Source organism: Schistocerca cancellata, chromosome 2 (assembly GCF_023864275.1).
Source record: "Schistocerca cancellata isolate TAMUIC-IGC-003103 chromosome 2, iqSchCanc2.1, whole genome shotgun sequence".
NCBI lineage: Eukaryota > Metazoa > Arthropoda > Insecta > Orthoptera > Acrididae > Schistocerca > Schistocerca cancellata.
In genome coordinates this window covers 209,981,870-210,004,700 of record NC_064627.1, presented here as the reverse complement: position 1 = coordinate 210,004,700, position 22,831 = coordinate 209,981,870, and the positions used below count along the sequence as shown (strand labels likewise).

General features: G+C 42.2%; 1 protein-coding gene across 1 annotated transcript in view; it reads left to right on the top strand.

Moving 5' to 3' along the window:
* LOC126152490 (dehydrogenase/reductase SDR family member 11-like) overlaps positions 1-22,831 on the top strand; it is a 77,422-nt gene that overhangs the window by 22,653 nt on the left and 31,938 nt on the right. The window contains exon 3 of the mRNA XM_049916009.1: positions 9,268-9,397. Within this exon, the coding sequence (XP_049771966.1) occupies positions 9,268-9,397 (130 nt within the window). The remainder of the gene's footprint in view (positions 1-9,267; positions 9,398-22,831) is intronic.

The following is a 22,831-nucleotide window of genomic DNA, read 5'->3' as shown; positions in this document are numbered from 1 at the left end:
GGTCGTCCTCAGCGGGGCTTACCCTTTACCTATCAGTTGACTGCGTAGCAGCGAGGAGAGCTCCGCCTACCATCCTAAGGGAGCCATGGGTCTGATGATGGTTCTGTAGAAAGAACCGAAACCGGTTACCTGTATCATTAAAACATACATGAGTGATCAAGACTGAACTTTAGTCAAAATCTTACCTTTTATACATTCTGCTGAAAAGAGCTTTTTCTCCCACCGTGAAATTTTTGTTTTTAGTGGGGGGAGATTTATGAAGCATTTCAGTGAAATCAAGCCGAACAGTTCTCATTGATTTTGCTGTATACGATCGTTCGTGAACTCACGTGCCCATTGCGATCCGTTCCTTCACGGCGTAAGTGGACTCATGTGTCATAATTTAGATAGATATCAGCTTCTACAACAATTAGATAACAGTTGATTAACGTAATACATATGGGGTAATGGGACTTTGTGGTAACCCTGTATATATGATCGAGGCGTGCGCGGAACAGTGGCCAAGGAACAAGGGACAAGGCGCCCCACCCTCTATTTCCAGGCGTAGACAACATTTTTCACAATGTCACTCATCGTTGACGTTTTCGTTCCACATGCCACAGTCAATCATAGGTCTTTCTTATGTGCATACGTATTTCAGACCAGATTCAACTATGGAGCACTAGTCCGTGAAACAGAACTGAAATGTTTACAGTGTAATACATTTTGAGTTATAACTCCAAAATTAATTATTTCAACCAGAATTAAGTTATGTCACTTACAGTGCGTATAACTAAAACCTGTTCACTTTTCCTCGTTGACTGAGCAAAGGGAGCTTGCAGTGTGCCGCGGGTGGTGGATGGGGGGGGGGGGGGGGTAATTTGCAGAGAGCAGAGGCGAGAAGAGTTCTCGTATTACCTACAAAGCGCACGGTCGGCACTTCCTACCGATTCCCTGCTGTGATGCACGCGATGCGAGGAAGAGAAAATTTTTGTGAAAGTACTATTTACGTAGACGTTTATCTTCACATGTGGTACATATTCGTAGCACACCACAAAGACAAAGAAACGAACGCACACCTGTTCGTTGCCCACTGAACGACTGTTACTGCAGCGCTGAACACTGGTAGATCGTATACTTTGGTAGAAGTTGCAAATGGCACGAAACTGCCAAACTGTCAGACTCACCTGCAGCCATTATGTTCGTATTTTCGTCTTCCCTAATTTCAATCCGTGCTTCGTAGGCCTCTCATAGTAAAGGTGAACGTCTTCGTCATATCGCCTTCCCCATCTTGCCGTACTCAGTGGCCTCAACGTTAGGACAGATGCGAGGGGCATTCAATAAGTAATGCAACACCATTTTTTCTCAGTCAGTTGCGATTAAGAAGATGTGGAAATTGATGTGGGACACGGTGGAATATTCCCGCTTCAGCCCTTGTAGTTTTAAGAAGTTTCAGTCGGTGGCGACGCTATACGTAAATACAAAATGGCGTCTGTAGCGAGGGGTGCGTTCCAAGGACAGAGTTGTTGTTGTGTTTCTTTTGGAGGGAAACCAGAGTATCACAGGTATTCATAGCCGCTTTCAGAATGTCTATGGAAATCTGGCAGTTAACCAAAGTTTGATGAGTCGCTGGTCGAGGGATCTGTCATCAAAGCAACAAGGTCGCGCAAATCTTCCATCCCCGCGTTCCGGCCGGCCGCACTTAGCTCTCACTCTTCATATGTTGTAACGTGTGACGAGCAACGAAGAGTCATTTGTGCGGAACTGCTTGCGCGTTATATGGTTGACCGTGAGAATTATTTCTTGAACATCCTGATAGGCGATGAAGCATGGGTCCATTACTTCGCAACGGAAAGAAAACATCAATCCATAGAGTGACGTCACACTACCTGTCCTCCGAAGGGAACGTTCAAAGCCACATCCTAAGCCGGTGAAGTCATGACTGGTAGTTTGATGGGGTTATTCTGTTTGGTGTCCTCCATCATTTTGCTACGATCAACTCTAGACTGCATTGTGCTACCTTCAGGAAACTGAAGAAACGACTTCAGTGTGTTCGTCGCCACAAATATACAAACAAGATAGCCCAGAGCCTTACATAAGTATGCGCACCCGAGAAAACTCACAAAACCTCATTGGACTGTTCTTCCTCATCCACCTTACAACCCTGACCTCGCCCTTTCCGACGTCTTTTTGGCCCAATGAAGGATGCATTCCGCGGGATGCGGTACGCTAAATAATGTCGTGTGACGACGGCCTCCCGTCGGGTAGACCGTTCGCCTGGTGCAAGTCTTTCGATTTGACGCCACTTCGGCGACTTGCGCGTCGATGGGGATGAAATGATGATGGTTAGGACAACACAACACGCAGTCCCTGAACGGAGAAAATCTCCGACCCAGCCGGGAGTCGAACCCGCAACCTTAGGATTGACAGTCTGACGTGCTGACCACTCAGCTACTGGTGGCGGACTACCATACGCTGATGATGGGGAAGTTATTGAAGCAGTAAGACATCGGTTCCGACGTTGTCCAGAGAGTGGCACCATGTCAGCATACAGGCTTTCCCAGTAAGAAGGTTTGAGACCGTCGCAATGAACGGAGATTATGTTGAAAGATAGGGGTTTGTATCCAATAGAGTGGGGAATAATAAGGTTTATTGGAATCCTGAATAAAAGCGACATGCTTTCAGAAAAAAATGTTGTATTACCTACTGAACGCCCATCGTCTGTGACCATTCAAGACTGCTCATCGTCGCTTGGACGGAGAAAAGAAACCAAAAATTTTTCTCACCATACAAAACAACGAAATTGAGTATTCCGATGCGTTTGCAGCATTATTCACTATTAGAATTAGAGAAAGACTACTGCAGTTAACATGAAATGCTTGAGAATTTATCTAACATTCGAGTTTGCATTCCTATGTTCTTGCCTTTCGTATTACAGCTGGTATCATTGCCTTGCTACTTCGCGTCCGCCAGAGATATTTTCATTTCTTTACGTTCTAAGAGTACCTCTGTAAGCTCCAAAATTATGTATACCATACCGGTACTGTGCCAAGAAAACAGTATTCATATCACAAATGTCATCAGCAGACACGCACTATCATGATCCTTTGGTTAGCACTAGAAATATCTGACGTACAGCCCAAAACTATACTGTAATAATATTTAGCAATACAAGATTTTGTTTTTAGTTTTTTAATGGAAATTGCGAATTGTGTCGCTTTGTGTGACTTTCCCGAGATAATGACAAGACTTATCCTCACCAGGTTTTGTTTTCCTTATATGTTTGTCCATAACTGAATCAAGTTTTCCAAATAATTCGACCAAGTTTAAGAAACTTCCGTAGCTGTGAGTAAACTGTTTGATTTTCCTCTTAAATGAAGACTCTTTCTACCCAAAAAAAAAAAAAAAAAAAAAAAAAAAAAAGGGAAAAGAAAGTGAACAGTAGCTCTAAGGTTGTTTATTACGGTCTTCCGATGTGGGATTTTCTCTAATATCTGCAGGACTCCTGCAACTATATTTTTGGCAGATTTCAATTTTCTGGAGAGCTCCCCCCACTTATTGTGTTATTCTGAGTGCACTTAGGACCTACCGCAGCTGACTAATATCTGAGAAATCTGCCGCCAGTTATTGTACGCACCTGTAGTGAATAACATTTTTAATGCTCGGAAAGTTTTAGTAACAGAAACAGAAGCATAATCTGCAATTTTTGAATAAACTAACCATTTCCTCAGAGCGACTACACCGGTGCAAACTGCCGTGGGGAAGCAGAGGTAGTACCGTAGACAACTGCATCGCGAGACAGGTGGCAACCAGAAGAGCTGAGTACTGCATTGTCGCTTCAGCTATGCAAAATGGGAGGTCATAGGACAGCGGCTTGTATATAAATGCTTTACTTGTTGAAGCAAGGTGTATAAATTATCAGTGCCCATTTAGTAGCACATCAAGGAAAAACGGCTATAGTCGGATATCGAGAAGGCGTGCTTTGCGACATACTCGTCCTCAATTTATGATTCAAAACAAGCAGTTTCGATAGCACTTTCATTTACTGTAATTAAAATTCGAGTTAAATCTTAAATAAAGTTGTCTGAACGCTAACAGTAGGAAACACGACGAAACTAGATAAACAATCTGTGCAACGCAATTTAGCTCCAGAACAACTTTTGATACGTTTCTTGCGTATCATATTAACATTATCTGTTGCTTCTGGCTTCAACACCGAAAAGAAAAAGGGAATGAAGCAAAATTTTAAATTATTTTTTTCCTGCTTTGTTTGAAAACTACTTTTGAGCACCGTGGTAAGAGGAAGATTAATGAAAATGGTATACATGGCAATCTAAAGAAGATGGAGAGATAGGGGGACGATGCCACCCAGCATTTCCGTGTAAACACCACCTAATCAGGATGTCTTTCTTCAAATGACTATAGTATGTGACGGGAACAGCATTTGTAACTTATGCCTTATTTATTTACTACAAAGTGTTTTCCTCAGCGAAGTTGTTATGGGTGTTATGTGCTATGGGTGTTACGTAGCAACGGTTTGGTCATCATGTAATGGCATTTATCTTTATTTTTTTTCTTTTAAATTTCTTTGTTCTGTAGTGGCTTTCAAGGTGACATAGGTACATTTCAGATGTTTTGTAATGGCATGGGAGAAACAAAGCACGCAACATTGGCACTAGCAATATTTCCTATTTTAAAAGACGCATCCAAGGTGATCAGCTCAGCGCTTTATTAGTTATTTGTTTCCGTAGATAATTTACACTGAGACACTAGGTATTGTGAATGACTCGTATTACCATGTTACCCTCAAATTTATTTATTTGTGTAAGACTTTCATTGTATGGTTTAAGTCATCCTTGTAGAGCCATATTAAAACTTACGATTTTGCCGCTCTCAAAAATCTGCCGACTGGACAGCACCATAGATCACCGGGTCACTTCCCCACCCCCTCCCTCCCTGAATGCCGATTCCTGTTCACAGCTCGAGATCAGACAAGAAAAAGATGGAAATATACGGAAGGAAGAAAGAAATGGAGACAGCTAGTTTCATTTGTCAAAAAAATGTATATATGACTTCCGGATACTTCCACGAGACAATAAGATTATCCGGTTTGACAGTTCAGGTTATTTCATAACGTAGAAAAGAAGAAATTTCATGTAACGAAGTAAATTACAGTCATGCACATACACTTATTTTACATACTCGAGTGCTTCATACGTATATTTCACATACAATCGTGTAATGATGTAGGCACCCAGTAATGATTTTTGTGCTGGTTAATTCGTAAGTCAGTGGGTTTTTATGTTTGGTCCTTAAAAGTGGCAGCTCATCCGAGAGAAACTTGTAATTTCTGCTATACGTAAGGGATGCACTTTGTTTTAAATTCAGTCATTAGCATAATAAAAGGAACTGCTACACTACAAAATACTCAAAATACGATGCATTGCCTGAGCGTAATTTTGAAAATAAGTTCATTCTCGCAGTTATTGTTACTGGAATATCTTAATAAAAAATTTGACATAGTAAAGAATGAGAAAGTTGAAGAATAATTACCGTGTTAAATAAGATTTCAGTCATTGTGGTAGCCGCTTACGTGCGGAGTAGATGGCGCTTATTCCATCTGCCGGCCCTTACCGTTAACATTTTAAGGGCCGGGATGAATCTCGTGCCCAGGCGTTGCCACCCTCGCTGCAATGACTCTTCATTGGTCTCTGCTCCAGTTCCACACACTACTTACAGTGTCACGTGCCAGCAATACGACCAGGCGGAATTCACTCTCGCAGTGGGCCAAGGATCAATGTCACTCGGCTCAACAATGGACATTATGAGGAATGCAGGGCTAGATGAAAAAGAAACTGGAATTAAAATAGCTGAGATAAATATAAATAACCTCACGTATGCAGATGACCACGTACTGATTGCAGAAGGTGAGAAAAAGTTGAACATCCTTTTACTGGGGGTAAAAGAAGAAAGTAGAAATGCTAGTCGAGGGTGAACGTAAAGAAAACGAAAACTATGCAACTACACCTATCACTTCATGGCATACGGGAGGAGAAGGAAAGTAGGTCGTTTCTGTGATGATGAATGCTGCCAACAAGTCAAGAGACCGATGTCACTTAGCGGGAAGTTGACGTACAATCCTAACAGTGTTCTTATCAGTAGAGACGCTACTTTAAGAAAAAATCCGTATTGTAAGGGCTATGGTCATTCCAGTTGTGATGCACGGATGAAGACCTGGACAGTAAGAAAGGCTGAACGGCGTAGAATAGACTCGTCTGAATTGTGCTATTGCAGGAAACTTCTTACAGTTCCGTGGACTGCAAAGAGAACGAATACAGCAATAAAACCAGACTGTTCCATTGGAGATATTGTCACGGCGTAAAGCCAAGCGCCGGCACGTAAGTCGGGAAGGACAGAACAAAGAAGGCTGTACGAAGACAGCCAATCGCACGCTGAGCGGACCTCCCTCCAGGACGAGAACGCGAGAGAACAAGCCCTAGGTGAAGAGGACGCAGACACTTAGGATCGTCTATCCTAAAGGACACCGCTTATTTTGCGTGTTGCCCTTTGCTTGCGACATATCTGTGTAATCAAAGTTAAGTATCTTTAAATTTCATTTTATAATGAAACTCATTAAAACGATTTGTTTGTACCTAGAATGAAATTTTGTCTCTACAGCGGAGCGTGCGCTAATATGAAACTTCTTGGCAGGAGAGCTTCTGTGAAGTTTGGAAGGTAGAAGACGAGGTACTGGCGGAATTAAAGCTGTGAGGACGGGGCGTGAGTCGTGCCTGGGTAGCTCAGTCGGTAGAACACTTGCCCGCGAAAGGCAAAGGTCCCGAGTTCCAGTCTCGGTCCGGCACACAGTTTTAATCTGCCAGGAAGTTTCGATTTGTTTGCATGCTGTCTAGCGATCCGAGAAAACAGGTTTCCTAGACACCTCACGTTTGACGACTACACTGAAGCAGAAACAGACCCACTTTGGGCACATAACGATAAAACATGATTTGCTGGAAAAGACGTTAATGCTGGGCAAGATCGAAGGCAGAAGGAAAAGAGGGCGACTAAGGCTGACATAGATCGATGCCATCTCAGCAGTGATAGATTCCAACCTGGAAAGTCTGCAGGAGAAAAGATGCAGGGCAGAAGAAGTAGGCGTGCTTTAGTTCACGGTCTACGGAGAGTCGGAAACAACTAAGCAAATGGAGAGGTAGTAGAGACCAGGTTAATACCGTTTTACTTGTTGGATTGATTCTAGAGTGCGAGCTAAAGCTTGGCCTTCTACCCTCCAAATTTTATTCTTTTTTACCAGCGTTGCACGATGAAATCATTCCCTGCTGCATTCGGTAGAATAAGTCTGGTACAATCTCCCTGATTTTCAGACGCTGTTTGTAAATAGTGAGGCGAACGAACTTTCACCTACCAGACAGTGGACAAAGGCGAGTAAAACTCCTGGATGTTCAGGTTGTGTGCTAGCAGTTCACCGCTATGAACATCTTTCATTTATATTGTTTCTGTTTACCATTTTATAACGTAGCAGTTCGACACAAGTCTACATCTGTGAATTATTTTTCGAGCTTCTAACTAGAAGTGATTTTTTGTTTTACCTGTGTGCTTTGTAGTTTAAATTCGCAAATTTGTTGCGTGTTCGTTTATTTATTAGGCATGTTTCTGATAATACACTAGTTACAAACTGATTTATCATGATTCCATTAAAACGTTTATGCAACATTGAAACTGGGAAATGGAAAATCACATTAATGAAAAATGATAAAGTTAAATTTTTTGATAGTAAGAGAATTATAATGTTACATACTGTTTTGTAGTGTAAAAAGTGGTAGACCTTAAAATAGAATTATTGACATTAGGAAAATGGAAAATCACATTAATGAAAAATGATAAAATTGAATATTTTGATAGTAAAAGAATTATAATGTTACATATTGTTTTATAGTGTAAAAAGTGGGAGACCTTAAAATAGAATCATTGACACAAATCCTCAGCGAGAGGAAGAGTCTATTTACGCAGACAATGGTTGAAAAACCTGAGAGCTTTCTAAAAGCATAGTCTTCACTTCAGAAGCAATACATGGAATGGAGGAAAATATGTAGTATTGGAAAGTCTGAACCTATAGGTGTGAAATTGGTGAAGAGAGGTTTGAAACTGTTGGAAACCAATAAAGACATCGTTGCAACCCATCCAGTGGCCGGTGGATGTACAGTATGGTCAGAAACAGTGTGAATAGTTGGTAATGCTGCAGGGTACGTTGCGCCTTGTGTGAGTAAAGTAAAATGGAAGTTATCCAGTCAGGGCGTTGCTACTCAAGAGCGCAAATCAAGAGGCGCGCTAGAGACAGTGTCACCAAACGTGTTCTTCGAGTGGTTCCCTAATACCGAAAAAGAGAGCGGCACAATAATTTCACATGGGACGTTGGTAATGTTCGAACCCGAGCCAAAGGCTGTGCAGTCTCGTAAGCTGTCATCTATGCTACAACAACTGACACAAACTGTATCTGGCGGGCTGCTAGATGTTGCTCGCTCTCGGCCTGATTGGCTAACTTCAATGCTTATTATTTCGGAAACGGCGCATCGTGTCGAGTCCTTGTCTTATCAGTTATTTCTCAACTCAGCCTACCTTGCAAGTTTTTCAGACTGTTTCTATGCACCACATATATGATGTAAGTGCAGGTACCAGCGACGTATTTCCTTCCGAATGCTAAACAAGTTTTAAAATCATCCAGCGGGAGAAAAACACATTGTGACTATTTTTGAAATGAGAAGGACATGGTTCTCGATTTTCTGTATCGCAGCTGTTCATAAATAGCGAGAGATACATTCACCTTTCACAAGCATGAAGACGTCATTAGAAGGAAGAGATTACACACGAAAGCGATCAAAATTTATATTGATAATGGTCAACCATAAGAATCGTTGGCAAAGAATCTGGCACCTTCTTGGACTGGACCAAGATCAGTTATCCATCGCGCAGTCCAACTTCTACATGTTAGATCCTACAGCCTTGAACGTCCGCGATTTGATTATGTTGGCGAAGTGAAGTGTATGTGAAGAAGTAGACTTCTTTAAACGACAATCACGGAATAAGCTTCAACGGTTGTGATCAGTCACTACATTTAAAATGGTGACTGTACTGAGCAGCATCATTGCATTCATGGACAGTAACTTTAATGGTATAACCATTTCGAAAGATGAGTCAGTTAACACGGTTTTAATACAGTCCTCGTCCTTCGCTTTGTTGCTGACTGATCGTGGTGGCATACTCTGTTCCCAGCTGGACAGACAGCCGAATGGAAGCGCATACTGGACGTCAACGTACTGGGGCTGTCCATCTGCACCAGGGAGGCCGTCCAGGGCATGCTGGACAGGGGAGTCGACGACGGCTTCATCATCCACATATGCAGGTACACTTCAAAGCGTTTACAGCGATACTTTTTCTTTTTCGTCTTATGATACTGTATATAGGTATTCTTCAAAATACAGCCATATAGCTTGTGGCAATGAAGATGCTTTATTAGGCTTCTGAGCTTCCGATAAACGTCGGCTTTAGTCACTGCGTGAGAATCATTATCTCTGGTGACTCTGAACCGAACTACGCTTGAATTATGCACTCAAACCTGCAATAGCTCTGACGTGTAGATCAATTCTTGAGATAGCTTAGAGAGGTAGTAGTAAGTTTCTTGATTCTTCCCGGATTACAGTGCTCCTCTTCATCACGTACTAAATATATGTGGCAATGTACAACAGTAAGACTGGTTCAGAATTCTCCTTTGCCGTGCTGACTAAATTCACTGATGTCTAAACGGGACACTCTTTTTAGTTTTTTATTGGTCTTTCATTTAACGAAACAGGTAAGGGTCGTATTGGGCAGACAGGCAGTTCCCAGGAACCGGTGCACCTCTTTGTAAGTTACGTTTCTCTGTGGTTGGCCCACTGCCTTAGGATTCCTCTAGTGAACTACAGACCGGCATCTATGTTTTTTACACCTATCTTGTTATGACAGTTTCACCTATATAGCTCTGGAAGCATAATCGGAGACTGATCAGACAAAACACTATGACCACTTCTCATCGCGACATTGGATACCGTCCGGTGGCGTTGCGGGCTGCGGGCACGTGAAGCGCAAACAAAAGTCTTTACGCGGAGCAGGCACGTATGGGGAATCACCCCGTTGAAGATATAGGCTGAAAATGGGGAAATACATTGAGGTAAGTGATTTTTGGCAAAAACCAAAAACCAGAATCACTTGTAACCTCCCCACAAAATATGTTAAATAATATGAATATGATTCTAATTTAGTGTAACCTCAGAACAGAAAATTCATTGATATTTAACCTCCCCACAAAATTTCTTTCCCATTTAATGTACCCACAAAATTCTTTTCTCATTTAAAGTAAGCTCAAAACAAAAACAAAAATTCCTAAATCTCTCAACAGTAAAAAAATTATAATTATGTCGTTCACATTCAGTGTAACGTTCCAACAAAAAAAATAAATTCAGTAACCTGGTAATAATACAATGTAACTAACCTCTCAAAAAAAATGGTTCAAATGGCTCTGAGCACTATGGGACTCAACATCTTAGGTCATAAGTCCCCTAGAACTTAGAACTACTTAAACTTAACTAACGTAAGGACATCACACACACCCATGCCCGAGGCAGGATTCGAACCTGCGACCGTAGCAGTCCCGCGGTTCCGGACTGCAGCGCCAGAACCGCGAGACCACCGCGGCCGGCAACTAACCTCTCAATTAAATTGTAGCTCACTTATAATTTTTCAATAATTGACTGTGAACTTAACCTGGTAAATTTTGGACGTCAGCAGTGCTGCGTCATGGCCCTGAAAGATCATTCTGAATAAAAAAAAGAAAAATTGTTACCTCAATGAAGTCGCCGGATAACGCATATACATCTGCTCTTAAAATAATGTTTTCTCGCATAGCCCTGTGCAATGCTGGCCGACAGATTTGTCATTTATGAAAGGAAGCAACTGATTTTTCTTTTGCAACAATCGGGATGATCATGGATGGGAGAAATTAGTAAATTATTTAAATTGAAATGAATGGTTGTTAAAAGCTACTTTTTATGAGAAAGATTATTATTACGAGATTTTAAAAACATTTACATGGGACTTGAGATAACATTACTACATATGCGCGAGGCTGCTTTTTACCTTATACAATAATACTCAGGCTCCGGCATTGCTGCACCGCGACCGGCCACCCAACACGATACACCAGACCAGACCAGAGCAGACTGCAGACTAGCAACAACTTACTGCTACAGCTACACCGTTCGTACTGCAGTCAACACTGCTCTCTGGTCAGCGATTCTCTTATGCCTTGCATATCGCAGGCAGCGCATGAGCAATACATCGAAATTACATCTGCTCGGTCCTCTTACACACTTACCTCAATGTATTTCCCCATTTGCAGCCCATATCTTCAACGGGGTGATTCCGCACAGTAGTCGCTCTCCTCTTGTAACTGATTACCTCCTACCTACTCATAGAATGTATAGCCAAACTATATAATTTTATTTTTTGAATGCTTATATGTTGTTTAAAAGTTTTCTGTGGGAGACATGTCACGATGTATGTAAAGCCCTCTATTGGTTAAGTTCTTAAGATCGGTGCGCGCCTACGTAAGATCCTAGCGGCCGACCCAACAGAGGGCGCTGTTCATTGATCTGTCTCTTTTTCAGCTGTCATATAGACATTTTATCTTCCATAAGTGATTTTTAGGTTGCCACAGGCAATGTATTACGCTATATTAATTGTTGACCGTAAATTCACCATAAAATAAAAACAAAATGAAGGGTCGGACCTATACTCTTCATATATTTTCTTTTAATAATTTTACATGGGTAACTGCATTCAGCCCGCAGCTCGTGCTCGTGCGGTAGCGTTCTTGCTTCCCACACCCGGGTTCCCGGGTTCGATTCCCGGCGGGGTCAGGGATTTTCTCTGCCTCGTGATGGCTGGGTGTTGTGTGCTGTTCTTAGGTTAGTTAGGTTTAAGTAGTTCTAGGGGACTGATGACCATAGTTGTTAAGTCCCATAGTGCTCAGAGCCATTTGAATTTTTTTTAACTGCATTCATCTTTTAATGTATCACAATTGGTTTCTGTGATAGTCATCAATTTTAGTAAGTCTGCTACATGCATTTTAGATAATGTGCTTTTATCAGATTATGTTTTTGCATAAATGGTGACTACATATAAGCAAGCCCACAGTAGCGACACCTAGGGGGGGTGTGGGTAAACAGATTTCTGGATGCTAGTGCACCTCAGTAGCTAGTTGGCAATAATCACTATGTGGACGTTGTGGCCTATTCTACACCGTATTTTAAATCCTTGTAACGATGCTATGCTGATTATATTTATATGTTTTGACGATGCCATTATGGCCGCATCACTTTAGGACATGGTGTAAAAAAGGTACGTTATACGATATTTTATCTGTACATTTCCCTGGTGTATAACAGCATATTGTGATACATATTGCTGTTTTATGTTAAAAGACACACTGCTCACTAGATGTATATATTTATATATTTTAGATCTGAAGATGGTCATTACAGACTGAAACCGGTCATCGTCTAAAGAATTCATTTGTGATCAGAGACGAATAAAAAAGCATTTTACAGAACTGGATCACTGTTTGTACACGCGATTATGTCGCAGTTGATGAAAAGGCAGCCTATTATTACGCAGAGCCTGTGAACGAGTATCCCTGAAACATGATACTGTCGTGGGCATCTACGGAGAGAGGTAGAATGACGGTGAAACTACCACTAGGCTCTAAATTGTGGGACCTCCACGACTCTTCACAGCACGCGGGGTTTGGTGGCTTGTCTGCTCTGTAAAGAAGGGAAGATGGTGATCTGTTCCATCTCTGCAGAAAGAGCACTATGCTGATGCCTGTACAAGTGTTTCAGAGCACACCGCACATCGTACATTATTAAACATGGAGCTCCACAGCAAACCTCTCCTACGTAATGACATGTTGTATCAACTACATCGTCAATTACGATCGTAGTAGTCACGGTACAGCCAGGATTCCGTCAAAGAAAACGTGTCGTATTCTCGGGTGAATCGTATTTTTGCTACATTACTTCGCTGATCGTCTCCACAAACATCGTCATCAAGGTTAGCGGCGGCTCGAAACGTGTAGCGCGCTATGGACGCAGCCATCCGGGAACAGTATTATACTATGGGAGACAGTCTCCTGAGGTTGCATGGTACATGTGGTAGTAATCGAAGAGATTGACAGCTGCGAGCCACCTGCACCCTACAAGCTTGTCTTTCCAGACGGCAATGTTATCTTTCAGGAGTATAATTGTCCGTGTCTCCGAGCCAGAACTTTGCTGCAGTGGTTTCCGAAGCATTATAGTTTGTCTCGCGACCAAATTCGCCTGATGTAAATCCTTTTGAAACCACCTGGGTCGCTATCGGGTACCATCACCACCTACGCAAATCAACGAATGCCACATACGTCCACAAACCTACCAACAAACTCTCGGATCTCTCACGCACGGATTCAGTGATGTATTTCGCTTCAAAGACGGACAAACAAGCTATTAAGCTGGTGGTCATAAGGTTTCGGTTCATCAGTATATATACAGAGGGGCGAAGGCGTAAAAGTGGTGATTGTGGATGGCTGGCTGGTGATGGCGAAATGCTAGTCCAACTAAATATTCTTGGGCGCTGCATCATTGTTTAGGGTCATGAATGAGATATTAGAGACGACAATGTTTTTAGACAGCGCAGTTGGATTGTAACAAGTAGTAAAAATAAACATACTGCTCCATATTGGTGCCTGCTGCATTTATATCAGTTTATCCCAACAACGATGTTACAAATAACAATAAGTTGAGACAGTATTGCTTTTCTTTCTGTTTCTTGATGATGTCAGTTATCTAATTCTCTCATCCGTTTAGCAGAATGACGTCTTTTCTGGTCATAAACAAGAATATGAACTATTATTTGTTAAAATTAGAATTATATATTAATACCTTCAGCTGCTGACGGGTGCTGATATGTATCAACGGGAACAGGTGAAAGTGTGTGTCCCGATCGGGACTCAAACCCGGGATCTCGTGCTTACATGGCACACGCTCTATCCATCTGAGCCACCGAGAGCAGAGAGTATAATGCGACTGCACTGACTATCTCTCGCACGCCTCCCGCGAGACCCACATTCTCACCTTATATGTCCGCACACTACTTTCGTAGTGTCCCTTCCGAACACACTCATTACTCGTGGAAGACATTCTTACCAAATTAATATGAGTGCATCTGCACAGAAGAAGAATGGCATGGCCAGTATTGCCAGAACGATATACTTATATGGATATGGTGTCTGTTCTTTCGGACATGTTAGAAAGAACAAACACCATTCATGACCTGCAGCCATCTAGAAAGAAATTAGCTGCTAACGGGCGTTGATATATATCAACAGGCACAGGTGAAAATGTGTGCCCTGACCGGGACTCGAACCCGGGATCTCCATATATCGTTCTGTCAATACCGGCCATGACCTTCCTCTTCTGTGTGGTTGCACACATATTACCAGAACTCTTAAGGGACTTGGTAAAAATGTCTTCCGAGAGTAATGAGTGTATTGGGTAGGGACACTACGAATGTAGTGTGTGGACACTTAAGGTGAGAATGTGGGTCTCGCGGGAGGCGTGCGCGAGATAGTCCCTGCAATCGCATTATCCTCTGTGCTCTCGGTGGCTCAGATATCTGCTATTTAAGCAGGAGATCCGGGGTTCGCGTCCCGGTCGGGGCACACATTTCCACCTGTCCCCGTTGATATATATCAACGCCCGTCAGCGCCTGAGGGTATTAATATATAATTCTAATTTCGTTCTAGACGGCTGCAGGTCATGAATGGTATCTGTTCTTTCCGACATGTCCGAAAGAACAGACACCATATCCATATAAATTATTTGTTAAATTTCGCAACTGGCAAGATTTCTATTTCTGGCTTCTGATTGATTCCTTTATTTCTGAACTATATCTTGTTACTATCGCATTTACACGATTGCATTCTGGGTACACACACTACATTCCGGAGCTGCTGCAAAACAAGCATCGGGCCATCGTAGTGAAATAAATCTTCAGAAATGTTGAAATCAGAGCTTAAGACAATGATGTTCTGATTGTTAATCAACATTTTATTTTGATGATACCTTTTTATAACCCTGTAACCACACAAAAATACTATTTTTCAGCTGGTAAGGTGATGGCTACTGTTTTTTGGGTTTCTCAAATAATAATCCTCATAGCTCACTAGGAAAAAGGTAGAACCATATCTGGACACTGTTATGCTTTATTATTGGATCGTTTAAAACTTGCGGCGTACAAAAAAGTGCACTTTTACCAGTGTAATGTACCATCCCACACATATGCGATAACAATGGACTGAATTGAGCTCTGAACTGGTTCATCACCCACTTCATTCATCAGTTTCAAGTGACATCACCCCCAGGTTACTGCTTCCTGTTCCCTAACTTGAAACTTTGACTTTCTGGGAAGAAATTTTCATTAAGTGAAAACATTATATTCGCAGTCAACGAATATTTTGCAGAGTTTGACAGAGGCCCTTTCTCTGATGGGATGAAAAAGCTGGAAGGTCGCTGGACAAATCTTGTATCCCTCAAAGAAGACAATGTAGAGAAATAAGGTGAGTTGTTTACCTGGCAAAGGTTTTTCCTTACTTTCTTACGAGACATATTAAACCACCCTGGTACTGCCAAACAGGTTAAAATCTACTGTTTCCATTACGCTTAATTTGACTTTAGCTGCTAGGTTGCAATCATGTACTCGTGTACGTTGTTTTTTACTTTTCTTTTGTGGTGAGCTGTCATAACTATTTGCGACGGCACGTTCATCAAATTCTCAGAGCAGAAAATACTACATATTGAAAATTATTTATTTTCAGGATACTTGGAATATCTAGCTAGTTACAGACCTAGAAATACATTTATCGTCATATAAAAATCGAATCTTGGTTTGAAAAACCAGAGGAACGTGATGTCGTAAATACACTCTTACATATTTTCTTACAGTATTATGAACACGCGTAACACTTTTCCTGGCAAGGTGCAATTTTAAGTCCTCTCCTGTATACTCTATATACGCACGACCTAGAACGCATACTTACTCCCCCCACAAAAATCCTACAGTATGCTGATGATATATGTGTTTATTCTACTGCTGCTTCATATCTTCAGGCCAAAACGGCATTAACCAAATCATCGCACACATCGGTGAGTGGCTCTCTATCAATGGGCTGTAGATCTCGGCTGAGAAATCAGCAGTCGTTCCCTTCTCCAAGTCGACGACAGTTCGCACTGAAGATCACATTACCTGTGGCAAGTACACCTTCCAAATAAAATCTCACGTTCGATTTCTGGGGATGATTTTTGACTCTCGGTTAAGCTGGGCGCCCCACATCTGATCCACCGTTACCAAGTGTGAAGAAGGTTTAAATGTAATCAGATCACTCACTCGTGTCTGGTGGGGAGCGCACCAGAGTGTTTTACTCACCATGTACCGAGGGATAATTCGATCTCGATTAGACTATGGCTGTCAATTCTACCACAATGCGTCAAAGATTCATCTCTCCAAATTAGATACTCTTCCATATAGAGCCATTCGTACCTGTCTTGGAGCCATGCGATCGACGCCTACCAATGCCCTTTTAATAGAAGCAGGGGAGATGCCCTTGAGCATTAGGCCCCAAATGTTATCGGACAAATTCTACATTCAAGGCATGGCCATTATGGACAGTTCCGTCTATCAAAGTAGAGACTGCATTTATCGACTGCGGATTGCATCCCACAGAAGTAATAAAGTGCCAGCCGTTTGTGCCAGCTTTGACACTTGGTCGCCTGTCATACATTCTATATGGCGTTCAGCGCATCTACCTGTTTTTGAATATGATCTTCAAACGCTCTGCTCCCAGATCCCAGTCCATTATTTAAGTACGACCTGGCTGGACAGTACTAATGTCAACGTTGGCTTCAATCGTCTCGTTCAAGCACAATGGCCGGGTTTTCTCTGTGTATATACTGATGGCTCCAAAATTCCGCAAGAAGAGTGTACAGGATGCGCTTTTTTCTGCCCTCAGATCCAGATCCGCAAAACCTTGAAACTGCCTACGAGCACTTCTATTTTTACGGCGGAGACAGTGGCAGTTTTGGAAGCACTTAAGTTTGTCTCTAGCACTTCCTTCCCCAAGATATTGATAGTATCTGACTCGCAAAGCGTTCTTAAAAACATTCAGTACAGTCGATGGAACAAAACGACCAACAGTTATATCTTGGAAGTGATATCTGAATATATTCGCAGCACACGCACGGGCCGGTTGATCCATTTGTTGTGGGTACCTTCCCACTCTGGTATCCTCTATAATGACGAAGTTGATGCATTAGCCAAACAAGCGGCAACGTTAGGCACCGTCCTGGATCTGCACCTTCCTTATACAGACTACTTACATGCAGTCAAGGATCACGCAAGACAACAATGGCAGAAAATGTGGAACGTTTCTCAAAGGACAAAAGGCGGTTATTACGCAGTGCTTCAACCTCGGATTCCTTCACAGCCGTGGTTCATGAGGACACATCTGGACCGATCCACGATATCTACCATCATAAGACTCCGCTTCAATCATGCCTCTTTCCCACAACATATACATCGGATCAACGTTTACAGTTCACCAGCATGTGAGTGTGACCCTGGGTCGGAAGCTGATGTCAACCACATCTTATTTATGTGCCCCAAATTTGACCGTGAACGGTTGGTCTTTTTGAAGACATTGCTGAGTATGGGCTACCATCTTCCTCAATCAGCTTCTTCTCTTTTGTGAACTAAAGACGTTCGTCTATATAAAGTGATCGTTAACTTCATCAAGAGTACTGGTCACAATCTGTAGGTTTTAATGGTGTAGCCGGCCGGTGTGGCCGAGCGGTTCTAGGCGCTTCAGTCTGGAACCGCGCGACCGCTACGGTCGCAGGTTCGAATCCTGCCTCGGGCATGGATGTGTGTGATGTCCTTAGGTTAGTTAGGTTTAATTAGTTCTAAGTTCTAGGGGACTGATGACCTCAGATGTTAAGTCCCACAGTGCTCAGAGCCATTTGAACCATTTTTTTAATGGTGTACGTCAATTATAAATATGTCTTGCTGATGAAGATATTTCAGAATTGGTGTGAATTGTAAGCCAAGACACTTTTAATTATTTTCCAATTCAATTCAATACAATTTTTAAAACAGTATGTACAAAACTGTAACAGTTAAGCTTTTTATTCTTGTAAATATGCATTTCTGCGTTTGTTTATTCAATTATGTGTACATTGTCACTATGTGTTGCCGTTGGCTAAATTGAGTACACACTCAAAGGCCAAATAAACAAGCAAAAAAAAACACTTTTCCTGTTAGCCTTAACATTACACCGCATTCAGCATTCTTTGTCAGAAAACTAACTACTTTCCTTACAATTCGGACAGTAAAAATACAGGCTATCAAATGACTGAGCATTGCCGTTGAAGGGTAATACACATATGTAAAAAAAGTTTTGCATCACCCCGGTTCCCAGAATTCCTGAAGATAGAACTTGACTGTGGATATTGTGTCACAGACATAGTCCACTTAACTGTTCAGAAATGTCTCTAAACCCGCCCAAAGACATAAACAACCATCCATGAGCAGCGCCTATTAGACGGAGGAGGTCCGACAGCCCATCAGTTCCAGTCATTCCACCAGGAAGCAGGTACGCAGCTTGTGTTGTCTGTAGTTCAACCATGACTAGACGGTCAATAGCGCGTTTCGAGTGGGTCCGCATTGTTACTTTGTGCGAAGAATGGCCCTCAACAAGGGAAGTGTCCAGGCGTCTTGGAGTGAACTAAAGCGATGATTTTCGCACATGGGGGAGATACAGAAAGACAGGAACTGTCAACGACATGCCTCGCTCAGGCCGGCCAAGGGCTACTACTACAGTAGATGACAGCTACCTACGGATTATGGCTCGGAGGAACCGTGAGAGCAGAGCCACCATGTTCGATAGTGCTTTTCGTGCAGCCACAGAATGTCGTGTTACGACTCAAATTGTGCGTAATAGGCTGCATGATGCGCACCTTCACTCCCGTCGTCTATGGGGAGGTCTATCTTTGCAACCGCGAAACCATGCAGCGCGGTACAGATTGGCCTGACAACATACCGAATTGACAGCTCAGGATTGGCATCAAGTTCTCTTCACCGATGACTGTTGATTATGCCTTCAACCAGACAATCGTCGGAGACGTGTTTGGAGACAACCCTGTCAGGCTGAACGCCTTAGACACACTGTCCAGCGAGTGCAGCCAGGTAGAGGTTCCCTGATGTTTTGGGGCGGCATTATGCGGAGCCGACGTACGCCGCTGGTAGTCATGGAGGGCGCCGCAACGACTGTACGATTCGTGAATGCCATCTTCCGACCGATAGTGCCACCATATCGGTAGCATATTCACAAAGAATTCGTCTCCATGGGTGACATTTCGCGCCCCCATCGTGCACATCTTCTCAATGACTTTTTTGAGGATAACGACATCGCTGAACTGGAGTGACCAGCATGTTCTCCGCGCATGAACCCTATCGAACATGCCTAGGGTAGATTGAAAAGGGCTGTTTATGGACGACGTGATCCACCAACCGCTCTGAGGGATCTACGCCGAATCGCCGTTGATGAGTGGGACAATCTGGAGCGACAGTGCCTTGATGAACTTGTGGATAGTATGCCACGATGAATACAGGCATGCTTCACTGCAAGAGGTACCGGTGTGTACAGGATTCTAGACCACCACATCTGGAGGTCTCGCTGTATGGTGGTACAACATGCAATGTGTGGTTTTCGTGAGCAATGAGAAGCGCAGAGATGATTTTTATGTCGATCTCTATTCCAATTTTCTTTACAGGTTCCGGAACTCTTGTAACCGAGGTGATGCAAAACATTTTTTGATGTGTGTAAATTAATTTCCGATTTGTGAATACCAATTTCTCGAGGTATTAGTACATATTTACAGCTGTCAAAAGAACACATTTCACCTCATTTTACATGTTGTTGTTGTTGTGGTCTTCAGTCCTGAGACTGGTTTGATGCAGCTCTCCATGCTACTCTATCCTGTGCAAGCTTCTTCATCTCCCAGTACCTACTGCAACCTACATCTTTCTGAATCTGCTTAGAGTGTTCATCTCTTGGCCTCCCTCTACGATTTTTACCCTCCACGCTGCCCTCCAATACTAAATTGGTGATCCCTTGATGCCTCAGAACATGTCCTACCAACCGATTCCTTCTTCTGGTCAAGTTGTTCCACAAACTTCTCTTCTCCCCAATCCTATTCAATACTTCCTCATTAGTTATGTGATCTACCCACTTAATCTTCAGCATTCTTCTGTAGCACCACATTTCGAAAGCTTCTATTCTCTTCTTGTCCAAACTATTTATCGTCCATGTTTCACTTCCATACAAGGCTAAACTCCATACAAATACTTTCCGAAATGACTTCCTGACACTTAAATCTATACTCGATGTTTACAAATTTCTCTTCTTCAGAAACGCTTTCCTTGCCATTGCCAGTCTACATTTTATATCCTCTCTACTTCGACCATCATCAGTTATTTTGCTCCCCAAATAACAAAACTCCTTTACTACTTTAAGTGTCTCATTTCCTAATCTAATTCCCTCAGCACCAACCGACTTAATTCGACTACATTCCATTATCCTCGTTTTGCTTTTGTTGATGTTCATCTTATACCCTCCTTTCAAGACACTGACCATTCCGTTGAACTGCTCTTCCAAGTCCTTTGCTGTCTCTGACAGAATTACAATGTCATCGGCGAACCTAAAAGTTTTTATTTCTTCTCCATGGATTTTAATACCTACTCCGAACTTTTCTTTTGTTTCCTTTACTGCTTGCTCAATATACAGATTGAATAACATCGGGGAGAGGCTACAACCCTGTCTCACTCCCTTCCCAACCACTGCTTCCCTTTCATGCCCCTCGACTCTTATAACTGCCAACTGGTTTCTGTACAAATTGTAAATAGCCTTTCGCTCCCTGTATTTTACCCCTGCCACCTTTAGAATTTGAAAGAGAGTATTCCAATTGTCAAAAGCTTTCTCTAAGTCTACAAATGCTAGAAACGTAGGTTTGCCTTTCCTTAATCTTTCATCTAAGATTAGTCGTAAGGTCAGTATTGCCTCACGTGTTCCAGTGTTTCTACGGAATCCAAACTGATCTTCCCCGAGGTCGGCTTCTACTAGTTTCTCCATTCGTCTGTAAAGAATTCGTGTTAGTATTTTGCAGCTGTGGCTTATTAAACTGATTGTTCGGTAATTTTCACATCTGTCAATACCTGCTTTCTTTGGGATTGGAATTATTATATTCTTCTTGAAGTCTGAGGGTATTTCGCCTGTTTCATACATCTTGCTCACCAGATGGTAGAGTTTTGTCAGGACTGGCTCTCCCAAGGTCGTCAGTAGTTCCAATAGAATGTTGTCTACTCCGGAGGCCTTGTTCCGACTCAGGTCTTTCAGTGCTCTGTCAAACTCTTCACGCACTATCGTATCTCCCATTTCATCTTCATCTACATTCTCTCCCATTTACATAATATTGTCCTCAAGTATATCGCCCTTGTATAGACCCTCTATATACTCCTTCCACCTTTCTGCTTTCCCTTCTTTGCTTAGAACTGGGTTTCCATCTGAGCTCTTGATGTCCTTACAAGTGGTTCTCGTATCTCCAAAGGTCCCTTTAATTTTCCTGTACGCAGTATCTATCTTACCCCTAGTGAGATAAGCCTCTACATCCTTACATTTGTCCTCTAGCCATCCCTGCTTAGCCATTTTGCACTTCCTGTCGATCTCATTTTTGAGACGTTTGTATTCCTTTTTGCCTGTTTCATTTACTGCATTTTTATATTTTCTCCTTTCATCAATTAAACTCAATATATCTTCTGTTACCCAAGGATTTCTACTAGCCCTCGTCTTTTTACCTACTTGATTCTCAGCTGCCTTCACTACTTCATCCCTCAAAGCTACCCATTCTTCTTCTACTGTATTTCTTTCCCCCATTCCTGTCAATTGTTCTCTTATGCTCTCCCTGAAACCCTGTACAACCTCTGGTTCTTTCAGTTTATCCAGGTCCCATCTCCTTAAATTCCCACCTTTTTGCAGTTTCTTCAGTTTTAATCTACAGGTCATAACCAATAGATTGTGGTCAGAGTCCACATCTGCCCCTGGAAATGTCTAACAATTTAAACCTGGTTCCTAAATCTTTGTCTTACCATTATATAATCTATCTGATACCGTTTAGTATCTCCAGGGTTCTTCTATGTATACAACCTTCTTTCATGATTCTTAAACCAAGTATTAGCTATGATTATGTTGCGCTCTGTGCAAAATTCTACCAGGCGGCTTCCTCTTTCATTTCTTAGCCCCAATCCATATTCACCTACTACGTTTCCTTCTCTCCCTTATCCTACACTCGAATTCCATTCACCCTTGACTATTAAATTTTCGTCTCCCTTCACTATCTGAAAAATTTCTTTTATTTCATCATACATTTCTTCAATTTTTTCACCATCTGCAGAGCTAGTTGGCATATAAACTTGTACTACTGTAGTAGGTGTGGGCTTCGTATTTATCTTGGCCACAACAATGCGTTCACTGTGCTGTTTGTAGTAGCTTACCCGCATTCCTATTTTCCTATTCATTATTAAACCTACTCCTGCATTACCCCTATTTGATTTTGTGTTTATAACCCTGTAGTCAGCTGAACAGAAGTCTTGTTCCTCC